The sequence below is a fragment of the Symphalangus syndactylus genome, chromosome 8, assembly GCF_028878055.3.
Source record: "Symphalangus syndactylus isolate Jambi chromosome 8, NHGRI_mSymSyn1-v2.1_pri, whole genome shotgun sequence".
Lineage (NCBI taxonomy): Eukaryota > Metazoa > Chordata > Mammalia > Primates > Hylobatidae > Symphalangus > Symphalangus syndactylus.
The window spans coordinates 44,222,281-44,245,837 of NC_072430.2; the positions used below are offsets into that span (position 1 = coordinate 44,222,281).

General features: G+C 47.4%; 1 protein-coding gene across 3 annotated transcripts in view; it reads left to right on the forward strand.

Annotated features, from left to right (window-relative positions):
- The window catches only part of DPF3 (double PHD fingers 3), a 282,519-nt gene that overhangs the window by 146,560 nt on the left and 112,402 nt on the right, over positions 1-23,557 (forward strand). For all 3 annotated transcript variants that reach the window (XR_010122063.1, XM_055288909.2, XM_063644313.1), the window contains exon 4: positions 19,942-20,069. Coding sequence is in view for 2 of the 3 variants with exons in the window: in XM_055288909.2 (XP_055144884.1) it covers positions 19,942-20,069 (128 nt within the window). In the remaining variant the exon portion in view is untranslated. The remainder of the gene's footprint in view (positions 1-19,941; positions 20,070-23,557) is intronic.

The following is a 23,557-nucleotide window of genomic DNA, read 5'->3' on the forward strand; positions in this document are numbered from 1 at the left end:
TCCGAACCCCCGCCTTGTTGCAGGTTGTAAGAGATCAGGGTCTCCTAGACCAGCACTATGCAATAGAAATATAATGCAAGCTACATGTGTCGTTCTACTTTGTCTAGTAGTTACATTAAAAAAAGGAAAAAGAAACAGGGGAAATGAATTTCAATAATATATTCCATTTAACCCAACATATCAAAAACATCATTTCAGCATGTCATCGATATAAAATCGTTTATGATCTTTTTTGGTACTCTTTTTCAATTCCATTGTGTATTTTACACATCCCCACGTCTCTTTTTGGACTAGCCACATTTCAAGCACTCAGTAGCCACATGTGGCTAGTGGTGACCATATTGATCAGTGTGGTTCTAGACCTACATTCAAAGTGCGGTCCTGGCCTGCAGCGGCAGCATCACCTGGAGCTTGTCAGACGTGCAGAAGCTTGGTCCTGGCTCCAGACCTGCTGCATCAGAACCTGCATTTTGTCACGATCTCCTGGAGTGCATCCCCAGAATGCACGATGAAGTGTGAGAAATGCTGGTCTCGAAGACTTACAGGTAGCTAGGCTACACGTCACCCCGGCATGACCATAAGCACCAGAAAGCCTTATGTAATTTTTAAATTAAGAACTTTTAAAATGTATTTGACTTTGAGTAGGTAATACAGTTACATGTACGGTTTTTTAAATTTGATTTTTTAATGTTTGTTTGGAGGGTGGGGTCACGCTCTGTTGCCCAGTCTGGTGTGCAGTAGCTGCCATGAGCTCACCATAGCCTCCTGCTCCTGAGCTCAAGGACTCCTTCCACCTTGGCCTCCTCAGCATGTGGGGACTACAAGTGCATGCCACCATGTCTGGCTAATTTTGTCTTTTCTGTAGAGACAGGGTCTCACTATGCTACGCAGGCTAGTGTTAAACTCCTGGCTTCAGTTAATCCTCCTGCCTCGGTCTCCCAGAGTGCTAAGATTACAGGCAGGAGCTACTGTGCCTGGCAGTTACATATTTTGACATTCAGAAGATAAAAGGATATACTGTATCATGAAAAATAAGACCCAGTCTCTCCAAAGGTAATCAATGGTAGCAGTTTTTTTTTTTTTTTTTTTTTTTTTTGAGATTCCTTCAAGAGATAATCCATGCATGCACCAGGAATTAAATCTATCTGACTTTCCCTCCTCTTTTTACACAGCACAACCACTTTGGATTTTGCACTTTTCAATTAAAAATGTGCCTTAGATATTGTCCACAGCAAAATATAAGGAGTTTCATCATTTCATTTTTGTAATTACATAATATTCATTGTATGAATATACCACAATTTGTCTAACCAGGCTGTTCTCAATTTTTGTTTCTAAATTTTCCAATTTAACCAGTGACGCAATGAATATTTTGCGTGTATATGAGGATGTATCACATGTAAGTTGTCAATTTAAAGAGTTTTATTATAAGTGCTTGACACGTTTTAAATTATTAGTCTTTATTCTTAACGTTTCTATAAAAAGTCTTGGTTAAGAACAATTTATATCAGACTAATTAGGTCTTCTTTTATAGAAGCAAAGATATTTAGCACTATACGATACCTTAGATATCACTAACTCTGATTCTTTATTTTATTGGAATCTAGACAGTTTAAGAAACTTGTTCAAAGTCACACGGCAATTTGTGGGTCCAGCAGAGAATCTAGGTTGCCTGATTTCCCTGTTCAATGCTTTTTCTGCTTCCTCATACTATTGATAGGTATACTAACTTAAAGAAACTTTAGCAAGGCTTCTTCTCTTAAAAACTTTATTTTATGATTATAAAACTAATACATAAATTATTAAAATAACCAAGAGATAGTTGGAATTCCTTTAGTCATAAACATTAGAAGCTCAAGTCAAACTATCTTAAGCAGAAAAAGGGGAGTTAGCTCATCTACCAGTAAATCCTAGGGTTTATCTGGCTTCAGGCATAGCTGCATCCAGGTGCTCAAGCATAGTGAGCGTACTGAGAGCTACATGTCTCTCTTTACCTCTCTCTCTCTCTCTTTCTTTTTTTCTTTTTCTTTTCTTTTCTTTTTTTTTTAAAACAGGGTCTCACTTTGTCACCCCAGCTGCAGTGGCACAATCACAGCTCACTGCAGCCCCAACTTCCCCACATGGCAGCAGGCAAAGAGAGAGCCAGGGTAGAGAAACTCTTGTTTTTAAAACCATCAGATCTTGTGAGACCCATTCACTAGAATGAGAACAGCATGGGAAAGACCCACCCCCATGATTCAGTCATCTCCCACGAGGTCCTTCCCACAATGTGGGAATTAGGGGAGCTACAAGATGAGATTTGCCTGGGGACACAGAGCCAAGCCATATCATTCTGCCCCTGCCCCCTCCCAAATCTCGTATCTTCACATTTCAAAACCAATCATGCCTTCCTAACAGTCTTCCAAAGTCTCAACTCATTTCAGCATTAACTCAGAAGTCCACAGTCCAAAGTCTCATCCAAGACAAGGCAAGTCCTTTTGCCTATGAACCTGTAAAATCAGAAGCAAGTTAGTTACTTCCTAGATACAATGGGGGTACAGGCACTGGGTAAATACAGCCATTCCAAGTGGGAGAAATTGGCCAAAACAAAGGGGCTACAGGCCCCATGCAAGTTCAAAATCCAGCAGGGCAGTCAAATCTTAAAACTCCAAAATGATCTCCTTTGACTCCATGTCTCATATCCAGGTCATGCTGATGCAAGAGGTGAGTTCCCATGATCTTGGGCAACTCCGCCCCTGTGGCTTTGCAGGGTATAGCCTTTCTCCTGGCTGCTTTCATGGGCTGCCATTGAGTGTCTGCGGCTTTTCTAGGTGCAAGGTGCAAGCCATCAATGGATCTACCATTCTGAGATCTGGAAGATGGTGGCCCTTTTCTCACAGCTCCACTAGGTGGTGCCCCAGTAGGGACTCTGTGTGGGGGCTTCCACCCGACATTTCCCTTTCACACTGCCCTAGCAGAGGTTCTCCATGAGGACCTCACCCCTACAGAAAACTTCTGCCTGGGCATCCAGGCATTTCCATACATCTTCTCAAATCTAGGCAGAAGTTTCCAAACTTCAGTTCTTGACTTCTGTGTACTCACAGGCTCAACACCACATGGAAGCTGTCAAGGCTTGAGGCTTGCACCCTCTGAAGACACAGCCCGAGCTCTATGTTGGCCCCTTTCAGCCACAGCTGGAGCAGCTGGGACACAGGACACCAAGTCCCTAGGCTGCACATAGCAGATGGACCCTAAGCCTGGCTCACACAACCATTTCTTCCTCCTAAACCTCCAGGCCTGTGATGGGAGAGGCTGCTGTGAAGACCCCTGACATGCCCTGGAGACATTTTCCCCATTGTCTTGGGGATTAATATTGGGCTCCTCATTGTTTATGCAAATTTCTGTAGCCAGCTTGAATTTCTCCTCAGAAAATGGATTTTTTTTTCTATTTCATTGTCAGGCTGCAAATTTTCCAAACTTTTATGCTCTGCTTCCCTTATAAAACTGAATGCCTTTGACAGCACCCAAGTCACCTCTTGAATGCTTTGCTGCTTAGAAATTTTTTCCACCAGATACCCTAAATCATCTCTCTCAAGTTCAACATTCTGCAAATCTCTAGGGCAGGGGCAAAATGCCCCCAGTCTCTTTGGTAAAACATAACAAGAGTCACCTTTGCTCTAGTTCCCAACAAGTTTCTCATCTCCATCTGAGACCACACTAACCTGGACTTTATTGTCCATATCACTATCAGCATTTGGGGCAAAGCCATTCAAAAAGTCTCTAGGAAGTTCCAAACTTTCCCACATTTTGCTCTCTTCTTCTGAGGCCTCCAAACTTTTCCAACCCCTGTCTGTTACCCAGCTGCAAAGTTGCTTCCAGATTTTCGGGTATCTTTTCAGCAATGCCCCACTCTACTGGTACCAATTTACTGCATTTGTCTGTTTTCACACTGCTGATACTTGAGACTGGGCAGTTTACATACTTGAGACTGGGCAATTTACAAAAGAAAGAGGTTTATTGGACTTACAGTTCCACATGGCTGGGGAGACAAAGAGGAGCAAGCCACATCTTACATGAATGGCAGCAGGCAAAGAGAGAGCTTGCGCAGAGAAATTCTTGTTTTTAAAACCATCAGATCTCGTGACACCCGTTCACTATCATGAGAACGGCACGGGAAAGACCCTCCCCCATGATTTGATCATCTCCCACTGGGTCCCTCCTATGTGGGAATTATGGGAGCTACAAGATGAGATTTGGGTGGGGACACAGAGCCAAACCATATCACCCTAGCTATTTTTTTTTTTTTTTTTGTAGAGATGGGGGTCTCACTATGTTGCCCAGCCTGGTTGCAAACTCCTGGCCTCAAGCAATCCTCCTGCCTCGGGCCTCCAAAAGTGCTGGGATTATAGGGATCAGCCACCACACCCAGCCAGTCTCTCTGTACCTTTAACACTCTCTTCTCCTCGTAGAGTAAGTGAGGGGGTTGGCTGCCAGCAGCTCCAGTCTCAGCACATACCACACGCAGCAGAAAGGCAGTCGCCCTCAACAGCTGTGGCAGAGAAGGCCTAGAAAGGACAGGTTATCTGGCTGGGGTTATTTCCTCCCCACAACCAATTGCTGCCACCCAGGGGATGGGACACTCTGGTTAGTCATCATCATCATAACCAGAGTCTGAAGAGCATGCTGTAGTTCATGCAGCATTTTCTTTCATGTCAGGTCCTTGGTCCCTACCATAGCCCTGGAAGGTAGAGAGGGAAGGAAGAGGTAAGAGGGTTGTGAGCCCATTTTAGAGGTGAGAGAAATCAGACTGTGGACACAGCCAAGGAGAATTTGCTGTGCTGCTCATGTATCTGAGGAGCCCATGTTGGTGGGACTGAGGCAGGCAGCTATTTCTCGAGTGTTTGTGCCTTCTGCCTAAAGACATTTACTTTGGGCACAAGGGCCTGTCAGTGTTTATGCCTGGCCTGTGGGTGAACGTGGAGTAGCAGCCGGCTACTGAGTTCACAGCTGGCTTTGGCCATGCCCCATTGTTGGGCCTGCCGTAACATGCAAGGGGAAGGGAAAGGAAGAACCTAGGGCTAGCGGTTTGCTGTAGCCAAGTCCCCACCTGCACATGGTGTCTTGTATCTGTGATCATTTGAGAGGCTTCTTCAACCTCTGACCAAGCATGAGGCAGAAGTGGCTAGACCAGGTTTCCAGTGGTGAAAGTCCACCCCAGGGATGGGCAGGGTCCCGGGGAAGGACCCCATCTGCAGAAACAGGTGCCGGCCTTTGCGATGATCGGCCCTGGGGGAAAAGTTGGGTTCCCCCAAGGCAGGCTTATTCCTCCATACCAGCCCCCAGATGCTGAGAAGCAATGAACAGCCGGGGCTGGAATGAGTGACTGTCACATGGCAGAGCACCTTCTCAGAGGAACTTGTTCCCCTCTTTGGGTAAACAGACCTACTACTAGGCCTACTAAAAACACAAAAACAACCCCCGCAAACCCTAGGGCAGATGCTTGTCATTTCCCAATCCTCTTCTCAGTCTGAACAGCCGGGGCTGTGCCTGGCTCCCAGAATGTACCACCATGCCAGCCTGCAGCTGTGGGTGGTGAATGAAGAGGCCGTCGGAGTGCCCTGGAGTCAGTGGTAACGAGCCTCAGCCTGGTACCTCCAAGCAGCCAGGGCCCATCTAGAGAATGAGAAATAGCGCAGCCAAAGAAATGTACCCACTGTCTTCCCAGAGGTGACGCAAGTTTGCATTTGAATTTTTTGCACAGGCCAAAATTTCAGAAGAGTGACTTCATCCAGGGCCTTGGCTAGCCCATATGGTTTGTGTGTGCAAAAGTGGAGGGTGGTGCCCCCTGGGGGGGTGGACGTTTATAAAACGTATGATGCTCTTTCTGGTGGGTTAGTAGAGCACGAGCTAGATCTCAGCCCCTCTTCTGTGCACCTGGTGGGGGTCCCTTTGAGGGCACAATCTGCCCAACTTCCAGAGGCTCTGCCCTCATCATTCATAAAATGCAGTTTCCACTTGAGAGGACACCTCCCTTTTTTTGGGGTATGTCCTCCCTCAGGAGGGTTAACAGGGCTAACTCGGACAGTATTTTAAAATAACTATCTCTTATTTTTATTCCATTTGATTTGGGCTCAAGGAGAGCTCAGTTTTTTGGCTAATACTTTGCGTGTGACTCAGGATAGAGTCACTGGCAAGAGTCTCTGGAGAATTTGCTGCAAATTCCTAGGAGGTGAGGACCATTAGCTGGGTGGACTGAGGCTGACCTTCCCAAGGAGAGGGGAGCAGGTGAAGGAAACAGAGATGGAGATGGAGGGAGAGGCTCTCTTTTACACACTGCAATGGAATTGATATGACCTTTTTGAAGTACAATGAATAGTACCTACCAGTATTTAAAACACACATGCTCTTTGACCTAGACATTCTATTGCTAGGAACTTATTCTGTAAGTAAATATATGCATATAATATATATTGGATATATATTTTTTATTGTGGCATGGTTTGTAATAACAACAAAGAATGGAAACTTCCAGAAGATCCATTGATAGGGGACTAGTTAAATATATAGTACTTGTATATTCTATGAATGCAATATTATTTTATCCTTTAAAATAATGAGTAAAAAAATGGAGAGATATTAAAGATATATTGCTAAGTGGCAAAAAAACAAATTGCACAACAAAAAGCAAATTGTACAACATTGTATATAATCCTCTGGGCAAAACTTGCTGAAGAGCGATAATTTGTCCATCCTGGGCTGCATCTCTTTAAATTTATGGAAACTGGAAGGCTGAGTTTATGTTGGAAGAAAACCAACCAACCCACCCACTCTTGGTACCCCTCCACACCCAGCCCCTGAGGATGCCTGTCTTTTCCTCTTCTTCCCTCCCAGCCTCCTGGTGTGAGCTCCCCTTGACAGAAGATGCTCAGGAATCTAATTATGCCTAGGACTCTTGAAGCCCACCTGGGTTCCGCCATCAGCACACCCTGACATGTCCTCATCTCCTCGGGGAAGAGGGAGAATAGTCTGCCTGCTCTTTGAGAGACTGAGGGGCCACTGGCCTGGAGCAGAATTGTCTCAAGGCATGAGTTTCTTTCCAACGTCAGACTCTCCTATGGGCAGCGAGGAGATGTCACAAAAAATTTATGCCAACACTCAGCTTGTCCCTCCTGTATTCCTTTCTGTCCCTGCATGAGTCCAGTGATGGGCAGGTTTCAGCAACAAAGTCCAGGGGTAATGAGGGTCAGAGTTGTCTCTGACCTCAGATCTGCGGAGCTCTGTCAGGAAACCAGGTCAGGGCAAAGAGAGGGGGGTGCATGTTCAAGAATCTTGAGGGCTGTTGAAGAAGATCTGAGGACAGGGCCACAGAACCATCCTTTTCTGATTCAGTCCCCCGAAGCACTTTGCTCATGTGGGATGAGTGGACCTTCCAGGCTGGAAAGTGGGGAGCTGGGCCTGGGTGACATGGCAAGACCCTGTCTCTACAAAAAATACAAAAATTAGCCAGGTGTGGTGGTGGGCACCTGTAGGGTGGCACTACTAGGGAGGCTGAGGTAGGAAGATCAATGAAGTCCACGAGGTTGAGGCTGCAGTGAGCCATGATTGTACCACTGCCCTCCAGCCTGGGTGACAGAGAGAGACCCTGGCTCAAAAAAAGTGGGGAGCTGGGTCTTGGCTGACATCGAGTCATTTGTTCCTGGGTGAAATTATTCCCTCCTGGAGTGACTCCCAGTCCTGCTGTCCTCACCCCTCCAGTGTGGTAAATGCACCATCCCTCTTCTGTTTCTTTATTATTTGCTGAAAATAAAAATCTGTCTGCATGGGGGTAGGAAGGGCCTGAGATCTGGGAAGAGCTCTTTGGAATTTGAAAGTGTTCTCGGCATCCCTGGACCTATGTGTTTCTCATGCCAAACGTCACCCCTCCAGTCAGTCTTGAATAAACATCTTGCAACCTCCTACTTGCCTGGGCATCTGAAGGACAACACACACAACATTATTTCTCCCCACTGACTGACAATTGAGTTCAGTGTTCTCTGCAGCTTGCACTTGGCCACAGAGGCGAACGCAAGGTGTTTCATGATGTAGACATCACAATTCTACAACATGAAGACTTGGGCAGGGGCCTGGTGCCAGCAAGGGGCCTCCCCCGGACCATCTCCCCAGGAAAAGTGCTCTGTCCTTGTGAAGGGGTAGTGGAGCTGGCAGAAGAGAAAGGTGGAGAGTAAATATCCACCAGAAGGCCTGGGAGCACAGCAGATGTTGGGCAAAAGCCAGCTGATTAAAAAAGAGGCCTTTAACTTCACTTTCTTTCTTTCTTTTTCTTTTCTTTCTTTTTTTTTTTTTTTTTTTGAATGAAGAAAAGACAAAGGCTGGAAACAAACTTTTACTTGTGTCCCCTTGAAGTAAATGCCCAGATAGATCAATTTAGCATCTTTCAACCCCAGACCTTCGGTCCCCATGGTCTAGGACAGATATTATCTTCATTTTAGAGGTTGAGAAACTGTGGCACAGAATTAGTAAGCTAATTTCCCAGGGGATCCTGGTGATGCCAAGGACGGAGCCCTCCGGGAAGCCTGCTGGAGCTGGTGCCATGTTGCTTCACACACTCACTTATCCTGGACCTGCAGATGAAAAGGGCTTTACAGTTGACGCTCCTCCTGTACCTGGAATGCACCCGAGGCCTTGTTGATCCCTTCTGCTCCAGGACTCTTGGGGAGCAGGGTGGCTCTTTGCCACCCTTGCCGAATTCCGAGGGTGATGGGAGGGAGGGCAGCCAGGGATAGGGTTCTTTCTCTTGTATTTTTTCTGTTTTTGGCAGTCCTTCAATGACTGGGGGATGAATGACCAGGATGATCGCCCCCATCCCATGTTGTTGGGGGAAACTCAGACAACAGGGCAGGCACCCCGAAGATGACAGTGGCTTAAGGTGTCCCAAAGCAGAGAGGGCCATAGGCCGGCCAACAAGCAAGTCATAGAGACCTGCAGAGGGGTATCCCCCAAAGGGGTGGTCCAGGCGGGGGGACTTGAGTGTCGCCTGCTCGAGCAGGGGTGATGAGGCCTGCTTCACCCGCCCAGGGTGCTGTCCCTGCTACGCCGAACTGCCAGAACTCTACAGATGGGAGCAGGCTGCGGCCAACTTCCCCAGCTTTTGAAAATCCTGCATCTTAATTAGTTCCCTACTGCTTTTGTACATGGCCCACATTTTAATAGTCTCCAGGCTTCTCCACCATTTGCTCTCTGATGTTCGACGCGATTTCTCTTCTCCTCAAGACAGTGCCCCTGGCTCCTGCGACACCCTCCCAGTTCGGGAACAACTTAAGGAACGCCGAGGTGCCAAGCATGTAACCTGAGATTGATGAGCCTGTCAGCGGCTCCTTCTGCCCCCAGCCTTCCCCCTCTGCTGTGTTCTCTTCAGATGGATGAGCCAGGCGGGGGTGGGCAAGAAGGGGGAGATGGAGGAAGGCACCCGCGGAGCCTCGAGCCAGGTGTGAGCCAATGGACAACGCGACCTTCTCCCGGCCTGCAGAGGAGTCTGGCTGTGTCCTTCCGAGGGGGAAGGACGCTCCGGCTCCCACCCCCATCTGTCAGTGCTTATCTGTCTCTGGGCAGGGGGGGTTGCCTGAGCTTGGTACGGCTGGGAGAATGGATGCCTTCAAGTGCATCAGGGGGAAATGACCAGTCATTTATCTCTTTCCTGCAGTGTCAGAGCCTGCAGCCATCCATCTGGAGGCCTGCACTGGCAGCTTCGTCAGCTCTGGTTGGCCTCATGAGAAGGGGAGCTGGAGCGAGGTGGGCAGGGCGTGCAGCTCCCACTCAGGCTGTGGTTATTACGTGCTGGAAGTGACCTGCTCCTTTTGCCTTCCTGTCAGTCTCAGGAAAGGAGCAGGGACTGGGGGATGAAGCCTGGGTGTCCTCAGCTCTGCTCATGTTCCCCAGCTCTGCTGGTGTTCTGCAGGGCTCTGGGAGCTTGGGCTGGCCGAGGTGGTGGGCCAGCAGCAGGCAGTGGGCAGGGCAGTGGCATGGCTGCTGCCGAGTGTCCACGGTCATGTTTTGCAGTGGGACCTGGCAGAGTCACGTGTAGAGCATGAGTTGTGAGTCTGAGGGATCACCCAGTTGTGCCATTGCCTGCTCACCTGTACCTCTGCCCACTGGGAGGTGGACACCTTGATGGCGAGGGCCCATCTGTTTCTTCATCTGTATCCCTAGCACCCAGCATGAGGCTTGGCACATAGTACATGGGCAGTAAAGATTTCTAAAGGGATGAGGGAAAGAGACGTGTCTGGTGTTTGATCTTAACCTTGGAGAACATGACTTAGCTCTCATCATCTCCGCTTCACAGATGAGGGAGGCTCCGCCAGAGAGGAGAGGCCTGGGGTCCCTGAGCCTGGCTTCCCTTGTGCTTCCCAGCCTGGCCTGGGGGGCCCAAGTGTTGCCATCTTGGCTGTTTGGTTTTGGGTTGTAGGGGTCTTCCCTGTCCAAATATCCTTGTTCTGCAGGAGGAGAGGCACCAAACAGGGATCACAGGCCTAGGTTCAAGTCTAGATCCCTCCACCCACTGGCTTTGTGATTTTGGATAATTTCCTAACCACTCCTGCCTCAGTCCTTCATCTGTGAGATGTGGGTCATGGTGGTTTTGCGGGGTTATTCTGAGAGGCGTGTGGAGCACTTGGCAAGTGTGAGGAGGCACTGTGATTCCACCTCCACACTGCACTGCTGGGTGGGTCTCCGCAACACAGTTCTCGTCCCCAGCACCGACAATGAATTTGCTGCAGACAGCTCGCTGCCCCGCTGGAAAAGTGTGTGCCATCTGGCCCAGAATGGCAACTCATTCTGCCTTAGAGTCTATTCTTTTTATTTTATTTATTTATTTTTAGAGACAGGCCTTGCTGTGTTCCTTAGGCTATATTTGAACTCCTGTGTTCAAGTGACCCTCCTCCTGCCAGCCTCCTGAGTGGCTGGGAATTCAGGCATGCGCCACCATGCCCAGCTCTGTCTTATAGCCTTTTAAAAGGCCCCAGTCTATAGATGACCTAGAACTTGGCCGTGGGACCCATCTTTACCAGAACCACAGCTTGCAGGACCTCACTCCTATGTCCCAGAACTCAGCTCCGAGGCACCCATGGCCCAGGGCACAGACATGAACTGGGAAAGCCTCCTCTCTGCTTTTACTACACCTGATAAACTATGGTATGCCAGGCCAGGCCCTTGTGGCTGGATCTTTTTCCCTGCCCTTGGCCTAGGCTGGTCCACTTTCTCCTTGAACAACCATTCCTCCGTGGACTCACCCTGGTACGGCTTCACACCTTTGCCACCTTTGCATTGACACCAGCCTCTCCACTTGGCCTCCATCCTGGTTCACCGGTGGGGAAGCCCCCTGCTCAGGGAACTGCTCCCCAGTACTTACTGCCCCTAGGACACATCTGAGAACCACCGTGTAAGTACCATGAGGACAGAGCTCTGTCCATATCGTGCATAGCTCCCTCCCCAAGCACCAGACTCATTAAGAGGCTCCATACATTTTGCAGTAACTCCTCACTGGTCACCCGACATCTGCTCCGACCCCCTTCACTTATTCTCAGAGTGATTCTGTTAACATGTAGGCATCTATATCATGCTTTGCTCAACACCTCCAGCGGCTTGCCATTGCACTTGGGGTGGACGCCAACATTCTTGCAGGTGCCTACATGACCTTCAATGCCCCTGAAGCTCCCCAAGTTGGTCTCCTACCATCCCCCTGGCTCACCCTGCTCCAGGCAGATGGGCTGGCTTCAGAGCTTTTGCACTGAAGGCCCCTTTGCCTGGAACGTCTTTGCCTGGATGTCAGCGTAGCCCCCTCCCTCTCTTCCTTCAGGCTTGCACTTTCCTGGCCACATTTAAAAGTGTAACCCCCCTCCCATCACCCTGATGCTCCAACTTCTCCTCCTTGGCTCTGTTTTTCCTCCAAAGCACTGATTACCATCTGTCACACTGAAGGTTTCACTTGTTTGCTTCATGTATTGTTTCTCTCCTGCTGGAATATAAATTCTTTGAGGGCTGGGATTTTTGTCTCTTTTCTTCAGAGTCACTGCCCCAGCACCTAGAACAGAGTTGATACATAGTAGGTGCTTGATAATTACTTGCCAAATGAAGGGATAAAGCAGGGTATCTTCCACTGTGGCTCTGCCATGATTTTTTCCCCTGAAGCTGCAGGAGCAATGGCCACCCTGGACTTGGAGCAGCACCAGCGTCTGCTTTCCAGCTGCGTCTCATTCTCGGCCTCTTCCATCCTCTTACCTGCCTCAGATTCCATCTGTTTCCATCCTCCCTGGGCTCATGCCCATGGTGGGGTTAGCTGTGCCTCACTCACCACATCTGGTGGTCTTAGAGTGTCAGAAAGGTGAGAGGTTTTTGCTGAAAAGCACAAGGAGAGGGAAACTGTAGGAGGTGGAAAGAAGGGAGCTCATACTTACCGAGTATCTCACCTGTGCCAGACACTTCGTATGTGTTATCTCCTTTGGCCCCATAACAATAGTGGGAAGTGAGTTTTGTTCTCTCAGTTTTACAGATAAGGAGATCAAGGCCAAGTGTGTGCTTTAGGGTAATGGAGCTGAGAGTTCACCCCAGAGCAGCTTTTTGCACTTTCCAGTTGTATTTCTTTGAACTATGCATTTTTTTTTTTTTTTTTTTTTGAGACAGTCTTACTCTGTCACCTAGGCTGGAGCGCAGTGGCATGATCTTGGCTCACTGCAACCTCCCCCTTCCAGGTTCAAGTGATTCTCCCACCTCAGCCTCTCGAGTCGCTGGGACTACAGGTGCGTACGATCCCGCGTGGCTAATTTTTGTGTTTTTTGGTAGCAATGGGATTTCACCATGTAGGCCAGGCCGGTCTCAAACTCCTGACCTCAAGTGATCCACCCACCTTGCCTCCCAAAATATTGGGATTATAGGCGTGAACCACTGAGCCCAGCCTGCATTTTTATTTATTATTTACTTTTCTATTCCCTCCAAGCTTTATTAAGGCATAATTGACAAATAAAAGTTATATATATTTATGGCATACAGTGTGATGTTTAAATATATATATACATTGTGAAATGACTAAATGAAGCTAGTTAGTGTATCTATCACTCCACATTCTTGTCATTTTTTGTGTGTGCATGAGAACATTTAAGATCGACTCTCTTAGCAATTTTCATTACTAATAACTGGAGTCACCATGCTGTACAACAGATCTCTAGAACATATTCATCCTGTCTAACTGACACTCTGTACCATCTGACCAGTCTCTCCTGATTCCCCGACCTTGCCTTTGGAAATGCTGCCCGCACTCTGTCCACTCCCACCACCCTCCCCGTCCTCACCCTCCTGGTAGCTGCATTTACCTGGTCTGCTGGCAGCTCAGTGGTGAGCTTCCTTGGGCAGTGTGGGTGTTTTTCTGTATCTTGGGGTGGGGGAATGCTTATCTGTGGTCCTGATATCTGGATGCTGGAACCCATCCTGGCGTGTCTACTTAGGGGTGAGAGGGTAGGTGCAGCAGAGGCCATACGGGGGAGGGATGAGTCCTCCCGTTGTATGGATATCCTGAGATTCTAAAGCAAGTGGTAACAGGGCCTGCAGGGTGCAGCCTGGGTGATGGGTCCTCAATGTGAACCTCATCTATTTTGAGCTTTATGAGTCACAAAACAGGGAGTCAAAGGCAGCCAAGAAAGTGGCACCCCTAGGGAATGAGCAGATGGATCCTTGGGCCTGCCACCATCTTAGGAAATCAGGTCTCTGATCCCCCTCCCCTGCCTCTTCCCCAGTGAGGTGAGAGATAACAATACCTCTCTCCCTTCTCCCTCCTCACGAGTCTGACAGTCTGATAGGGATAAATGAAATAATGATTCTTAAGCTCCTTTCTCCTTCGTGTAAGTTGATGTATAAATCCAAGGAAATATGATGAGCTTAACTCCTCAAAATAATAAGCACCCAGATGAGAAAACTGCACGTTTGTATTTTTAAAGAAAAACTAGAGGCAGCTGAAAAAAAACTGAGCACTCACGATCTAGCAGGAGGATTCTTTGCCATTGTCTGTGGGATTTCTCCCTCCCTTTTGCACCATAACTCTATCTCCAGGCCCCTGCGTCAGAGGGAGCCCATGATGGATGGACGGATGGATGCGCCTTGTCGGGGTGTTTCACCACAATTTCCCTTGGGGCAGTCTGTCTGTTGGCAGAGCACACTGCCTCCCGAAAGATGGTATCTCTTGCAAACTCGACAGCTAACAGACAGCTCCTCTCCTTGTATATTTCCCCAAAGAAGAACTGTCTTAATCTGTTTTCTATATGGCATATTTTGTTATAATCCATATATGACTTGCAGGTTTCCAGTCCTCCATCCTGAGCCAAATAACGAAGAAGAAGGAGTCAGAGGCTTGGGGAGCTCATGACATTCGTGGCGTTTGCATTTTTAAATGACCTGGGATTTAATTACTCACTGTGCTCCCATGTTGCACTTTCAGACTCATCTCGCCTGCATCCTGTTAATGAGCTCGGTGGCTCCAACAACACAGTGGAAGCTTTGCTTTCAGTGCGTTGGGTGGCAGGCTTGGGGCACCTGTGTCAAAAGCTTGTGGCTTTGATCTGCACCCAAGAGGATGGCTGCCCTGTCTGTAGCCCTAAAGAGAAGAAGCCATTGCTCTTTGCTGGACATTTCTGTGTTTTTTTTTTTTTTTTTGCTTTTATTTGTGCTTTTTTTGGTTGTTTTTAAAAGACTTTCTATGCTTCAATCCTTGTTTGTCTAGGAGGTTTTTTCTTATTTAGAAACCGATTTGCTTCGGTTTGCACAGAAGCTGTCTCTGGTGTGATGGATCGTGCTGGAAGTCACCCAAGGAGTATCTCTGTTCCCAATTAGAAGTAGAGGCAGAGCTGCTTATGGGGGCCCAGGGAGGCGGCTGGCTTGGGTGACAGCTGCTGCCGCTCTGGAGAGAGTAACGATCCATGGGTTTATATCCATGTGTATAAAATCAGGCTAATTTAAAGATGAATTATGTGTGTGTTTTGGACCATTTTCTTTTAATGTTAAAGGTTCAATGGCTCCTGTCGGGTTATGTGGGCCCCAAATTTGTGTGAGGTTCAAAATGGGTACACTTTCAAAGAATTATTAAATCCTATGTCCAGATGGGCCATATTCAAATAAAATTGGATAAATGAAATCCCTAAGGACTCAATAGAAGTGTGTCTAGGACATACATTGTGCAAGGGCTTGGACCTGTTATCTTTCTTCTCCCTTCACTCTGGGACCTCCTGTGGTCAGGAGGCAGAGTGCACCCTGCGTTTGTTTGTAGGGAGGGATGGCTACCCTTTCACTCTGACCTTGTAGGCCTTACCCATCATGCTTTGCAACCAGGATTTGCAGTGATCCGCTAGAACTCTGCTCTTGGAATGGCACTCGGCAGCTATTACATGGGCAACATTAAGAACCACAGTAAAATTCTTTCCATTTTTTGGAAGCAAAGTCATAGTTAATGTTACTTTTAATGCTGCAAACCTGCCTATTATGGTAGCTGGTAGCCACCTGTGGCTATGGAGCTCTTGAAATGCGGCTAGTCTGAATTGAGGTACGCTCTAAGTGGAAAATACCCACCAGACTTTGAAGACAATGCAGATAAAACAATGTAAAATTTTGCATCCCTATTTTTATATTGATTTCATGTTGAATGGTAATGTTTTAGAAATACCAGATCAGATAAAATATCTTATTAAAATTAATGACACCTGACTTTCTTCCTTTTTCTACATGCGACTACTAGTAAGTTAAAAATTACATAAGTGGGCCGTATTACATTTCTGTTTGACAGTGCAGCTGTACCATTGAAATCAAAACTATTCAAACTCAGGGAATAACATCTAGCATTTTTAGGATACTTACAATGTTGTAGATTCTTTACATATATGATCTAATTTTGAATCTAAGTTTTGAATAGAATAAAACAAAAGTTGATAAGCCTCATCTTCTACCCTATTTATCACATTAGTTTTTTTTGTGTGTGGATTCTTTTAGAGTTTCTTTATGTAGCGCATTACCATGTTTGATTTGCCAACACTATGACCACACCCATTTAACACATATGGAAATGGAGACTTAGGTTACCTAGCTAGCCCATAGTCCCTTTACTAATACATGGTAAGGCTAGGATTTGACTCCAGGGCTGTCTGAAGGCAGAATCTGTGGGAGCAAATCAACTATTGTGGTAGTTAGGGAAGCAAGATGCCACTAAATGTCTCTGTGACCCTGGGAGAATCTCTATATCTTTCTGTGCTTCACTTTCCTGTTTAAGGGATTGGACTGTCGATGCTATTGGAGATCCCCTCTTGCTTTTTCCACTTCACTTTTGCCATTTGGTTCTGTTTTCCCTCTTGATTCTTCTACTGTGCCTATCTGGTAAAGTTTGGTTAGAGGACCAAGAGAGTAGATTCAATTATGGGAAAGCAGGATGGAGGCATATTTAGCAGAGGAGGAAGGAGGAGCAGGAGAAGGAAGAAGGGAAAGTTCACTATTGATGGAACATTCTATAGTGGGTAGACACTGTTGCAGAATGGTGAACATTGCGTGGGGATGATCATATAGAGCAGAACCCAAAACCATGACACGAACCTGCCCTCATCCTCAGCTAAGGATCTGCCTTTTATCCTGAAATATTAAAACTATGGAGTGAGTCTCAGAATGCAATGAAAATGCATAAAGGTTTGGAAAAAGACTTTTCAAGGAAGGACCACAGAGAGACAGGGTGGAGTCCATGCAGCCTAATTAGGTGACTGGGTCTGGAGGCAGACTGAGTTCAAGGCTGGGCTTTGCCCCTTACCAGCTGTGTGATATCAAGCAAGTCCTCAACCTCTATAAGCTGCACTGCCCTCATCTGTAAAATGGGTTAATAACTGTGCTCTTGGGTGTAGTGGGGATTGATACGTAGCAGTAACAGCTGTTGAGTTTTGAATGTTTGCTGCTTGCCAAGCCCTCTGCATGTACATACACGGATGTACCAAAGCTCAGTCAGGGCTCAGCCTGAGCCTGTCAACCACTAATAAGAATACAATGAGAGGGGGCCCTTGTCATGATTTCAGTGGCAACTCGGAAAGATCATTCAGCTGCATTCTCATCCTGCTGTGTGGCTTTTGGTGGTTACTTAACTTTTCTGGGTCTCGGGTGACTGATCTACAAAATGAGACGATTGAACTAGATGATCTATAAGGTCTTTTCTAGCTCTAAAATGCTGTACCATTCTGGGAAATAACACTAATAAATAGGATTTATTTAGTGCTGCAAAGGCTAAGGGGGATACTAAAATATGAACTTTAACTCTATGTATATATGATTATTATAAGTTTGAGGGATTGTGACCAGCTGTTCTCTTTTGACTGAGGACAGGACATGAGGCAACACATGCTAACTACTTTAGATTAGACATTTGGAAGACTTTTCTGACTTGGGAGAAAGAGTAATATGTCATCAGAGCAGGCTATGGATACGTATTCCATGAACTCATTAAAGCAGACAGTTGGCTGTTTGTCTGACACTCGCCTTAAATGTAACTTCATCATATAGGCCTTCCCTGACTCCCTGATCTAAGGTAGACCCCCTTACCTATATTCTTTCACATTTCATTCTGTCATTTTCCTCCATAGCACTTATGACAGTTCGTAATTGCATTTTGATTTTGTATTTAGCATTTAATATCTGTCTCTTTGGACTGTAAGCCTCCTAAAGGCAGGGCCTGTCTTTATTTGGTTCACCTCCTGTGTCCCTAGTCCCAGCACAGTGGTGGTCATATGGCAGGTACTCAGTAAATATTTGTTGAATGGATAGATGGATTCAGAGGTGGCTGATTTCATGGTAGCGCTCCTCGATGGGAAGTGGATCCTTTGCTCTCCTTTTTTGGTAAGAAAAATCCCAAAGACTTTGTTTCTCAAGAGATTTTAGATGCTGTTTCTCCTTCCCACCTTTTTTTTCTGGGGGCCGGTCACCCATAGGTGTGCATTTGTTCAGTTTTAATAGATGCCCGCTTGCCCCTTCCTCATGGATTGGTCAGACTCCCTCTGTTTCTGGTGGAGGAAGTGGAAAGTGCAGGTAGGGTTCTGTTGGAGTCGAGATAGAGCCCAGTGGAGCAGGCTCGATGGTGCTGCTCTTTCCATTTGCCCCTCCAGATCCATGCTTTTCCATCTTCACTCTGCTCGGACCTTGGTAGGCTCTGTGAAGGGGGCTTCCTTCCCCTCTTGCTTCTGTTTAAGGTTGGCCCTTGGGAGAGGATGCAGCAGGCTGATGGAGGATGGATGGAGAGAGTGGTTGCACTGTTTCTTCCCTTGGTTCCTGGCCTCTGCAAGCCACAGCTCCTGTCCTGGGGCTCTGCTAATGGTGCTATCTCCAGGTTCTTGTAAGCACTCTCCCTCTGTCCCTCCAAAAATAGCAGCAGCGGTAATGGCCCCTCCCCACCCTCCGCCCTGCCCAAAACCCACCTGGGATGCTTTAACCTACCTTGTCGGATCCCTTAATCACCTCTCCCCATCTCTGTAAATAGTCCCTACACTAAACTCTCAATACCCCCATAAGAGCAGGTCATTCATCTCTCCTGTTTTCTAGGGCACCACTGCATCATAGTTCCTGCCCACAGCTTACCTAATGCAATGGTAAGGACCACATATCAAACTGTGGCAGTGTGGGGGTATGAGGTCCAGGATCAGAGGAGAGGTTGGAGAAATATTTTAGTAAATCAGAATGATCACCTGTACCTTAGGTTTGCATCTTTAATTAAAAAAACAGCAGGGGATGGTAGCTCATGCCTGTAACCCCAGTGTTTTGGGAGGCTGAGGCAGATGGATTGCTTAAGGCCAGAAGTTTGAGGCTGCAGTGAGCTATGATAGTGCCACTGCACTCCAGCCTGGGTGATAAAGACCCTGTCTCTAAAACAGAAAGAAAGAAAGAGAAGAGAGAGAGAGAGAGAGAAGGAAAGAAAGAAAGAAAGAAAGAGACAGAAATAAAGAAAGAGAAAGAAAGAAGGGAGGGAGAAAGAAAGAAAAGAAAGAAAGAAAGAGAATGGAAAGAAAGAAAGGGAGGGAGGGAAAGGAAAGAAAGGAGGGAAGGAAAGAAAGAAAGAAAAGAAAAGAAAGAAACACACCAACCCTCTGTCAGGTCAGGAGTTTCGGACACCTGGAGGAAGGGGTTCAGCTTCTCTCTGGTGTCTCTTCTGGGCAGGGCTGGCTCGGGTTGCCACTTCTTTGCTGGCAACCCCAGGGCTTCTCTTCTCAAGCCCCAGGTAGCTGATTGAAGTCCTGATACCTTCAGAAAAAAAGGTCGTGGTGTGGCCGTGCAGTGGCCACTCTGCTCATCCGGGGCCTGTGAGGCATTCGCCCTCGCTCCTCTTCTCGTGGCTTTTGAGGCTCTCACATCCCCCTGGGTTTTCATGAGGGAAACCAGAGCTGGGCAGCCAGCATGGCCATGAGGAGGTCATGGGGTTGACAGACAAGAGCTAGGATAGGAGGGAATGAGCATACTTGGTTGCCAGCTTTGTGCATTGCTTGAGTTTTCAAAACACTTTAACGCAAATTAACACATTTCCCCTTACAAAACCACCTGTGGGGTTGGGCATTGCTATCCTCACTTTGCGGATGCAGTAAGGGCTCCAGGCTCCCCGACGCCTGCCTTGTCCATTGCATTGTCATGGCTGGAGAGACAGAAGCATGGCCGTGTGAGCCCACATCCACCCCGCACCCTTTCTGCTCTGGCTCAGCTTCCTCTGGGGGTGTGGGCATGGTCGGAATCTGTCTCTGGATTATGAAATGGAGATGGAAAAGCTGGACAGGGCTCCAGTGTTCCTGTGCCTCCAGGAGGAGAGAGCACAGGCCCCGAGTCCTCCTCAGGAGCCCTGGGCCCTGCGTGTCCTCCAGGACTGTCCCTCCTGCCCTGCCTGCTTCTAGTGGCCTGACCTGCCTTTCTATCTTTGTTTTTCAGAAGTGGAGCTTCCCCTGAAGAAGGATGGGTTCACCTCAGAAAGCACCACGCTGGAAGCCTTGCTCCGTGGTGAGGGGGTTGAGAAGAAGGTGGATGCCAGGGAGGAGGAAAGCATCCAGGAAATACAGGTACACCTGCTGGGGACCCCACAGAGTGTTCCTGTAACCATAGCGCTTCCAGAACTCCAGCACCGGCTTGGCTCCAGATCCTCCCCTCAAGGGCCGGGGCTCAGTCTCAGACTGCCTCGTTTCTATGGTGGCCAGGAAGCTCCCAGATTCTTTTCTGACTTAACCTATCTTCCGAAGGAGTCATTATTGCCTTCACCTCGGTTCCCTTCCCTCTCTTCTGTCTGTCTATTCAAAGTGAATTTGTTGAGCCTAGTGAACACAGGGACTGTGTGGGGTCCCAGGGACACAGGGTGGACAAAACAGTCTGAGTCCTTGTCCCCATGGAACCAAGAGTCCATCGTCTAGGCTTGAAATGTGGGAGCGTCTGCTCCAGCTAGGGCCACGTGAGTCCGGCTCGCCCACCCCCGACCCTCACACCCAGCCTCACCGGTCCCCACGACTGCACATTCCCTTTCCCAGCAGTGCCCAGCCATCCCTCAAGCCCATGCAGTCCTCGCCCTTCAGGCGGATGGCTGCTCTGTCCCCACGGGTCCGCTACCCTCTATCCATGCCACTTCTAAAGCTCTCACTGAATAGGATTATAATGGTGCACACCTACCATTTCTGTTTCTTTTTCTTTTTTTTTTTTTTTTTTTTGGGGACAGAGTCTTGCTCTGTTTCCCAGGCTGGAGTGCAGTGCCGTGATCTCGATCTTGGCTCATTGCAAACTCTGCCTCCCAGGTTCAAGTGATTCTTGTGTCTCAGCCTCCTGAGTAGCTGGGATTACAGGCATGTGCCACCATCTGGCTGTTTTTTGTATTTTTAGTAGAGATGGGGTTTCATCATATTGGCCAAGCTGGTCTCGAGCTCCTGACCTCAAGCGATCACCTGCCTCAGCCTCCCAAAGTGCTGGGATTACAGGCATGAGTCACTGCACCTGACTTCACACCTACCATCTCTTATTTGTTATTTGTCTGGAATCCTCATTGTCTAATACAATGTTTGCATTGAGTATTGTAATATGAATTAATCCTATTATGAAATAATAGCATTGGTAGTTAACTATTAAATTATTAAAATTAAATCTTATTTCTATTAAATTTATATTACATATTAAATGTTTATATTTTATGCTCTACCTATTGTGCATATTTAATATTCAATAAATTATTAATGTATATATTAATTTAAAACTATAATTAATTTAATAATAATGGAATAATACATTGCTGGTTGGCTTGGTAAGTCCCGTCCAGCCAGGGCCGATGCGGTCACGCTCACCAGTGTCCCCGGGGGGGCCTTTCCCAAGCTGGGTAGAGTTGAGTCTCGGTAAAAGCATTGAATGAATCACAGAATTTGGCTTTCTTCTCTGCCATTCCCGTGTTAAGATGAATTGTCAAATCTTTTCCACTGAGTTGCCACAACATGGCTTGTGTTTGTTCCCTCCTCTCCTTTCCACGAGCTGCAGCCCTAGTGAAGATCCTCATTAACTGTCACCTTTATTTGTCTAAGGGATCTTGGGGTCATCTTTGACTCCTGCTTGTCTCTCACACCTGACAAACTGCTCATCAGGAGCCCTGTCGACTGTGCCTTCGACATAAGCCCAGTTCTCCCGCACCCCCTCTCCCCGCACCCACCACTGCTACCCTGGACCAAGCTGCTCTCATCTTTTGTGTGAACTGCGGTTGCCTTCTCAGTGGTCTCCCTGATAATGCTTGAGAGGCAGTCTTTACAAAAAAATTATTTTTTAACAGCAGTTTTAGGTTCACAGCAAAATGAAGAGGACGGTACAGAGATTTCCCATATACCCCTGGTGTAGCCTCCCCCATGATCAGCATCCTCCACTAGAGTGGTGCATTTGCTATAACAGATGAGCTGCACTGACTCATCATTATCACCCAACGTGCAAAGTCTGCGTGACGGCTCACTCTTGGCGTTGCGCATTCTATGGGTTTGAACAAGTGTGTAATGGCATCTGTCCACTCTTACGGTATCATACAGAAGTTTCACTGCCCTAAAAATCCTCTGAGCTCCACCTGTTAGTCCCTCCCTCCATCCTAATGCCTGGCAACCACTGGCCGTTTCCCCATCTCCATAGTTTTGCCTCTTCCAGGATGTCATATACTTGGACTCACAGTATGTCGCCTGGTTCCTTCATGTTTTTCATGGCCAGATAGCTCATTTCTTTTTAATGCTGAATAATATTCTGTTGTCTAGATACACCACAGGAGAGGGAGCTTTTTAAAATTTAAGTCTATTCCTATCATTCCTGTGCTCAGAACCCGCTACCGCCCCTGCTATCGGAGAGTGAAATTCAGGGCCTTCTCACCCCTCTCTGACTCCACGCTTCCTCTTTTCCTCACCCGCTCCACTCCAGGCACAACGATCTCCTTCTGTTCCTCCCAGAACACGCCAGGCCTGTCCCAGCCCTCAGGCCTTTGCCCTGGCCATTTCCCCAGATGTCCACTTGCCTCTCACCCTCACCTTCTTCATTTTTTAATTTTTATTTTTTATTATTTATTTATTTTTGAGACAGAGTCTCGCTCTGTCACCCAGGCTGGAGTGAAGTGGTGCAGTCTCAGCTCACTGCTCTGCCTCCTGGGTTCAAGCGATTCTCCTGCCTCAGCCTCTTGAGTAGCTGGGATTACAGGTATGCACCACCACGTCTGGCTGATTTTTGTATTTTTAGTAGAGACGGGGATTCACCATGTTGTCCAGGCTGGTCTTGAACTCCTGACTGCAGGTGTTCCACCCACTTCGGCCTCCCAAAGTGCTGGGATTACAGGCATGAGCCACGGTGCCCGGCCTTCCTCTTCTGTCAATGATGTCCCTGACCGTGCCGTACTTCATCCCACACCCTTGCCCTGCCTGCCCCTGCCTCCTGATTCCACTCTGCTTTTCCTGTTCTTTTCCATCACTCTTATCAACATCTAATGTACTTTCTAATTTACCTACTTATTATGTTATTGTTTATTGTCTGTTTTCTTCCAGTAGAATGTAAACTCCTCGAGGGCAGGATCCGTTGCCAGTTTTGCTCACTAATATCTCGCAAGCACCCAAACAGTGCTTGGTGCTTACCAGGTGCACCATAAATATTTGTTGAATGGATGCCTGAGGGAACAGATTCCAGGAATCGCCCTCTCCCCAGTTCTTCTCCTCTCTGACGTGTCCTACTTTGCTAGCTGACCTTTTGTTCTAGAGCAAAACTCTGCTAAAAAACTGTTGTTTCCCACTAAATAAATCGAAAAGGATGAGCATGACCTTCCTGGGCCTGTCCTCTCCATTCCTAACCTAGTTTTCAGGCTTATTTTCCAATACTCCTTTCCCCCTCTGTTCTTCAGCCTTCTTCCCTCCATGCCATTGGTCCTGCTGTGCCCTTTATCTGGCATGCCTTTTCTTCCATCTCCATGTGTACAAATCCCACTCATCTTTTAGACTCAGCCCCAGTGCCACCTTCCCCATCAAGCCTTTCTTGATCTTTCCTCCAGCCAGAGGGATCTCTTCTTGCC